At 39.1% G+C, this 7,352-nt stretch overlaps 1 protein-coding gene across 1 annotated transcript in view; it reads right to left on the bottom strand.

Moving 5' to 3' along the window:
- Window positions 1-5,267: 5,267 nt before the first annotated feature.
- LOC102826332 (hyaluronidase-1-like) overlaps window positions 5,268-7,352 on the bottom strand; it is a 13,028-nt gene continuing 10,943 nt past the window's right edge. The window contains exon 3 of the mRNA XM_006859366.1: window positions 5,268-5,717. Coding sequence (XP_006859428.1) covers window positions 5,268-5,717 — 450 coding nt within the window. The remainder of the gene's footprint in view (window positions 5,718-7,352) is intronic.

Below are 7,352 nucleotides of genomic sequence, written 5' to 3'. Positions count from 1 at the left end.
AACAGCAACAACAATGAGTATTTTATTTAGAAAAAGTTAAATGATTACCTGTGAGTAATAGGATTGGAGTGTTTCCTCTTTCTTTCAGCTATATATTATATTTTCTTCCCCTTTTGCTTCCATCTACTTTAGTCCTTCTTGTGGCCTGCTTGGTCTAGAAACACTGTGGTTTAAACAGTGAAGAGCAGAGACATGTATCCTCTCCTGTCCTTAAGGCAGTCATCAATTTCTGGATGAAATTGGCCAAGGCTCTCATTCTCTCCACATCCTCTTTTCTTCATTTTCAAATCAGTAATAATATTGATATTTGCCTCTTATGAATTTAATGGAATTTATTGAATAAAAGCAGTTCTGAAATAATCATTTTTTAAAAAAAAACAAAACAATTTGACATCATTATAAGAATGGAAGGAGCCATCCCTGGTCACTTCCCATGACTTTTTGTTTTGGGTACTAACAACCATATCCACAACAGAACAAGACACCGCCCGGGCCTGCAACAACCTTCTAGGTATTGTCATGTTTGAGCCCATTGCTGCTGCCACTGTGTCAGTCCATATTGTTGAGAGTCTTCCTCTTTTTCATTGACCCTCCACTTTATCAAACATGAGGTCCTTCTCCAGGGACCTATCCCTCTTGACAACATTTCCAAAGTATGGGAGATAAAGTCTCTCTATCCTCGATTCTAAAGAGCATTCTAACTGCATTTCTTACAAGACAGATTAGTTTGTTCTTCAGGTTTTCAATATTTTTCTCCAGCACCCTAACTCAAATGCATTGATTCTTCTATAGTCTTCTTTATTCGTTGTCCAACGTTCACAGGCATATGAGGCTACTGAAAATACTATAGCTTGGGTCAGGTGCACTGGAGTTCTCAAAGTTCAAAATTTTTGCTTTTGAACACTTTAAAGAGGTAATTGTACAGCAGATTTGCCTAATGCAATAAGTGGTTTGATTTCTTGACTGCTGTTTCAATGATCGTTGTGGATCCATGCCAAATGAAATCTTTGACACCTTCAATCTTTTTTAATTTATGATGATGTTATTTATTGGTCCAGTCATGAGGATTTTCACTTTCTTTATGTTTAGGTACAATCCATACTGAAGGCCAGAGTCTTTAATCTTCATAAGTATTTGAAGTCCTATTTGTTTCCAGCAAGTAATGTTTGTCATCTACATATCCCAGGTTGTTAATGAGTTTCCTGAAATCTTGATGCCACATTCTTCCTCATGTAATCCATCTTCTCAGATTATTTGCTCAGCATATATATTGAATAACTATGGTGAAAAGATGCAACCCTGGCTCACACCTTTCCTGATGTTAAACTGGTCAATATTCCCTTGTTCTGTGTGAACTACGGTTTCTTGATCTATACACAAGTTTCTCTTGAACATAATTATGTGTTCTGTAATACCCATTCTTTACAATGTTACCTATGGATTGTTATGATCTTCACAGTAGAATGCCTTTGCATAGTCCATAAAGCACAGTAAACATCTTTCTGGTGTTCTTTGCTTCCAGCCAAGATCCATGTGACATCAGTAATGATAGATTTCATTCCATGCCTGCTTCTGAATCTGGCTTGATCATTCCTGGCAGCATCCTGTTAATGTACTGCTGCAACCATTTTAAGTATTCTTAGCAAAATTTTACTTATATGTGATATTGGTATCATTCAATGATTTCCACATTCTGTTGCATCACCTCTCTTTGGAAAGGGCAGAAATGTAGATCTTTTCCATTTTTGGTCAGCTTGCTGTCTGCCAAATTTCTTGGCATAGACAAGCTAGCACCTCCAGAACTGAATCAGTTTGTTGAAACACTTCAGTTTGTGGTCCATCTAGTCCTGGAACCTTGTTTTTCACCAATGCCTTCAGTGTAACTTGGATTTCTTCCCACAATGCCATCAGTTCTTGATCGTATGCTGCCTTTTCAAATAGTTGAGCATTGAGCAATTCTTTTTTGTGCAGTGACTCTGTGTATTCCCTTCATCTTCTTTTGATGCTTTCTGCATCATTTAATCTTTTGCCCATAGAATTCTTCAACGTTGCAACCCAAGGCTTGAATTTTTCTTCAGTTCCTTCAGTTTTAAAATTGCCAAATGTATTCTTCCTTTTTGGCTTTCTAACTGCAGATCTTTGCACGTTTCGTTATAATGCTTGACTTTGTCTTCTCAAGCTTCCCTGTATATTTTTTCTGTTCAGCTCTTAATTTCTTCTAGTTGCTTTGTTTCAGAGTTTCTTCTGACATTCATTTGGGCCTTTTCTTTCTTTCCTGTCTTTTTAATCACCTTGTGCTTTCTTCATGTATGATGCTCTTGATGTCATCCCACAACTCTTCTGGTTTTCAGTCACTAGTGTCTAATGCATCAAGTCTACTCTTGAGATGGTGTCTAAATTCAAGTGGGATCTGCTCGAGGTCATATTTTGACTCTCATGGAGTTGTTTTAATTTTCTTCCACTTCAGTCTGAAGTTGCATATGAGTAATTGATGGTTAAGTTCCAACTTCAATAGTCATAAAAACTATTTTGTGCTTGGACAGAAGAGTCTAAGTGTTATAAATGTACCCTTGGTACAGCAGGATACCAACAAAATAGGGAATTTTGCAAAGAGCTTTCAATTTAGCTTTTTCCACGTATTTCCCAAAACAAGTGAATGAATGGTTCTAAATCTCAAAATGAATGTGATCTGCCTTTCAGTGTTGTATCTTGTCCAGAAGGAAGAACATAGGAAATCACCACATTTGAAAGGTGTCAGGCAAGAAAACATCTTTGCCAAACTAGGGAGGGAAATAGCATTGTTGTTATTTGGACCTTTTTTCTAAGATGATCTGGACTAGACCTAGGCCAGGTCAAGTGAATTACAAACCACAGAAATTTTTCAAGTAAATCTTTTGAGTATTGAAAAATGAAAGGAGACCAATTGACTGTTGTCGTTGTTAAGTGTCGTTGAGTCAGTCCCAACTCATAGTGACCCTATATAGGGTTTCTTAGAAGTGGCTGGTGAGTTTAAACTGCCAACCTTGAGGTTAGAAATTCAGTGCTTATCTTACAGTACCACACCAGAACTCCACGAATTGGCTAGAAATAGTGCAATTTATTAAACATTCCAGTACTGACTCAAAGTATTTCCCACATAAATTCCATTTTACTTGGGCCTAATAGTGGACTCCTGGTGTGATGCTATAGGATAAGCACTGGACTGCAAACCATAAGATCAGCAGTTCAAACCCATCAGCTCCTCCTCAGAAACCCTGTACTGTTACTGTGAGTTGGAATAGATTTGACAGCTTTTAACAACAACAACAAATAGGACTAGCTGCTGATATTGATGATTGCTAAGTGAATGACCGAGAGTCTCAGTGATATTTTGGGTAAAATTGAACCCTACTGTATTTTCTTGTCACCTGTATAGCTTAATTATCTAGGAATCACTTGTTTTACTTAGGAATTCTCAGATCCTGGAGAACAGAGAGCTGTAACAGTTATCTTCTTTAACTCCCACATTATTGTGTGCTTTGTGCACCATACGACCTTATTTCAAATTCTCCAATTTTCTAGAAAGTGTTCCTGTTTAACACTTTTAGCAGGCAATCACTAATCCTAATAAGTACGGTTGTTACTCCCCAAGTGGATAAGTTTATATATATTATTATTATTATTATTATTATTATTATTTTAACTAGACACATATCCTTTGGCTCCTTTTCTCCAGAAATTTCTATTCAATTCTTTAAGAGATACCTTGACTCAAAAATCTTACTTTACATAAAGTTCCTTAAAAACATGGCTGGCTCTCCACTCCTTCACTCTTCCTTTGGCTTCAGTCACATGGGCCTTCCTGATGTCCGTGTAGGACACGGTATACTCAAAACCTGTGCCCACCAAAGGGCTTTGCATTTTCTATCCCTATTTCAAGAATGGCGTCCTGATGTGGCACTGTAGAATAAGCACTGAACTGCTAACCAAAACGTGGCAGTTCAAACCCACCAGCTATTCCTTGGAAACCTTATACAGGATCGTTATGAGTCAGAACCAACTTGACAGCACTTACAACAACAATTCCAAGAACGCTCTTCTCCAGATACCTTCCTTACCTGCTCCTCCTGCCTTGAGGTTATCTCAGGAGAGAGGCCTTATTTGAGTAGCCAAGCCAATTGCCATTAAGTCGATGCCCAGTCATGGTGATTCCATGTGTGTCAGGCAGGAACTCTTCCTAGACTTGTCAAGGCTGTGACCTTTTGGAGGTAGATTGTCAGACCTTTTTTTTCCCAAGGTACCTCAGGTGGGTTTGAGGTTAGTTTTTCATTAGTAGTCCTGTACTTAACCATTTGTCCTAGCCAGAATTCCTCTTTCTTAACTACCCTACTAAAATTACACTCCCCAATTCTTTTATTATCCTGATTTATTTTTTCCCATGACACTAAACCCCACCTCATACGAAGGGAACTTCAGAAAGTTCATGAGAAAATCAATGAAAAGACAATGGAATTTTTCCATAAATTTTTGAAGCCCCCTCATATATATGTATTTGTTTTTTATTGTTTACTCGTTATTATCATCTCGCAGAAGCTGCAGTCAAGAGATCAGATGATATATTGCATTAGGCAAATCTGCTGCACAGGAACTTTTTAAAGTGTTGAAGAGCAGAGATGTCAGCTTGAGGACTAAGGTGCGCCTGACCCAAGCCATGGTGTTTAGTTATGGTGTTGGAGGAGAATACTGAAAGTGCCATGGACTGCCAAAAGAACTAATAGATCTGTTTTGGAAGAAGTGTAGCCAGAGTGCTCCTTGGAGGCCAAGATGGCTAGGCTTCGTCTCTCATACTTTGGACACATTGTCCAGAGAGAACAGTCGCTGGAGAAGGATGTCATGCTGGGTAAGGTGGAGGGTCAGAGAAAAAGAGGAAGACCCCTAACGAGATGGATCAGCCAGGTGGCATCATTGATGGACTCAAGTGTGGCAGTGGTAGTGAGGTTGGCCCAGGATCGGACATTGTTTTGTTCTGCTGTGCATGGGGTCGCTATGAGTCGGTTCCGACTCGATGGCACCTCACAACAACATCATCTTCACACAAGTAATTAATTTTCCAAAAGCAGGGACTTTGGTATGTCCCTAGTGGTATGTCCTATTCCCTAGGGCCTAGTATGAAGTAAGCACCCAATAAACATTTGCTAAATTAATGGATGGAGTCAATGATTTGTTTTTTATTCTTTTTTATTTTAAAGAGATGTGAAGGTAAAGAAAAAAATCCACAATTTCTATTCTTAAATATTTTGAGGAAAAATTGATATTGTAGTAGGTAATAAGAACAAATTCAGCATAGTCACACATAAAGTCATGCTGAGAAACACTAGTAGATTAAAGTTAGTAGGAGAAGACTTGTTCTTCCCTCCCAACCTGTCAGAAGAGTGTTGCTGGCAAGACTCTCCTTGCCAGCCAAAATAGCAGTGGCACACAAATTCACTTTTCATGTATTTTACTGTCTTTGCCTTTTTTTCTTGTGAAATGGTGTATCTGAAGCTTTGATTCTGGACATATTTCTTCCTGCTGCTTTCAGGCATATGCAGATAGGAGAAGGATTCAGGCGTTTTCCGAACACACCTTCCTTTCTTGTTACATAGACTTTTACTGCACAGCCAGGCAGCTGATGTCACATTAATGGCATAGTGGCCCAGTGACCCTAGGATAGATTGTCGCACAGTTAAACAGGTCTCCTGTAAGAACAAAAAAAGAGAGAAAGAGAGAAGAAATTTATTTAACTTATTCTTGAAATGAGATCCTAGTATTCAGGTGGCGTTCATGCCTGAAGTTTTGACATTGGTAAAGCTAAAAGAGAGCATTTCAGTGGATTAAATGAGGGACTAAGTCTTGATACTGGTATGGTGCTGTGAGTTAATGTGCCAGACTGCAAAGCCGTTTGAACTACAAGGTCAGAGGTTCAAGCTCACCAGCTGCTCCTCAGAAACCCTATACAGGGTAACTATGGGTCGGAACCGATTCGATGGCACTTAACAACAACAACAAGCCTTGATACATAGTCCTGGTGTGGCGCTGTGGGGTAACGCACTGGACTGCGAAGTCGTTTGAACCACAAGATCTGTAAAGTTGGCAGTACAAGCACACTGGCTGCTCCTCAGAAACCCTGTGCAGGGTTGCTATGGGTTGGAACTGATTCGACGGCTCTTAACAACAGCAACAAGCCTTGATAAGAGACTCCTGGCATAGTACTGTAGGATCAGCACAGGACTTCAAACTCAAAAGTCGGTAGTTAAAACCCATCAGCTGCTCCTTAGAAACCCTGTACAAGGTCACTATGAGTCGGAAGCAACTCGACAGCACTTAACAAACGTCAGTAAAGTTGCGTAAATGATAATCCTAATCTTTGATTAAGGAGCTCTGCTAGCGTAGTGGTTACAAATCGGCCTGCTAACCTCAGGGTCAGCAGTTTGAAACTACCAGCTGTTCCATGGGAGAAAGATGAAACAAAGGCTTTCTTCACCTGTAAAGATTTACATCCTTGGAACCCCTGTACAGGGTCACTATGAGTCGGAACCGACTCCACGGCACACAACAACAACAATCTTGATTAGGAAGACTATGAGTAACCAATTCCATATCATTTTCTAGGGGAAGATGAGCCCATTTTCCCATGTGAGAATCTTCCTGAATGAGATATTTGTAGTAATATTTTGAAAAGATCATTACTGGTATGGAATGATTTTGTGAAATTTTACTGTAATTGTGAAATATTTTAAATACTGGTATTTAATACATATTAACATTATGTCCAATTTTTCTATATCCAACAAGTCATCCCGTTCTTCTCTCTCCCCAGAGATAACCATCCTCCTAAAGTCAGAGGGTAGTCTTTCAACTCATGTTTTGTTTCTGATTTACTGCATTTCTATGTCTTTACGAAATATTTGTATTTTTAAAACATTTACACAACCTGTCATGTGAGCTATCATTGTTTATAAGTTACTTTTCAGATTCAACATATTTCTGAGGTATTTCCATGTGGATAATGTACTGTTGTTGTTGTCAGTTTCCCTTGAGTCAATTGACTCATCACGTCCTTGCCAACAACACAACAAGACACTGCCTTACCCTACTCCATCTTCACAATTATTGTTAGGTCTAAGCCCATTGCTGTTGCCATGCTGTTGGTCCATCTCATTGGGGGTCTTCCTTTTTCTGGCGTACCCTCCATTTTACCAAGCATAATTTCCTTCTCCAGTAACTGCTTCTTCTTGATAACTTGCCTGAAACATGAGAGACAAAGTCCTGCCATCCTGGCTCCTAAACAGAATTCTGATACTTCTTCCAACACAAATTTATTTGTTCTTCTG

This window comes from Chrysochloris asiatica, unplaced genomic scaffold (genome assembly GCF_000296735.1).
Source record: "Chrysochloris asiatica unplaced genomic scaffold, ChrAsi1.0 scaffold00032, whole genome shotgun sequence".
Classification (NCBI taxonomy): Eukaryota; Metazoa; Chordata; class Mammalia; order Afrosoricida; family Chrysochloridae; genus Chrysochloris; species Chrysochloris asiatica.
This window is presented reverse-complemented; position numbering and strand designations above follow the sequence as displayed.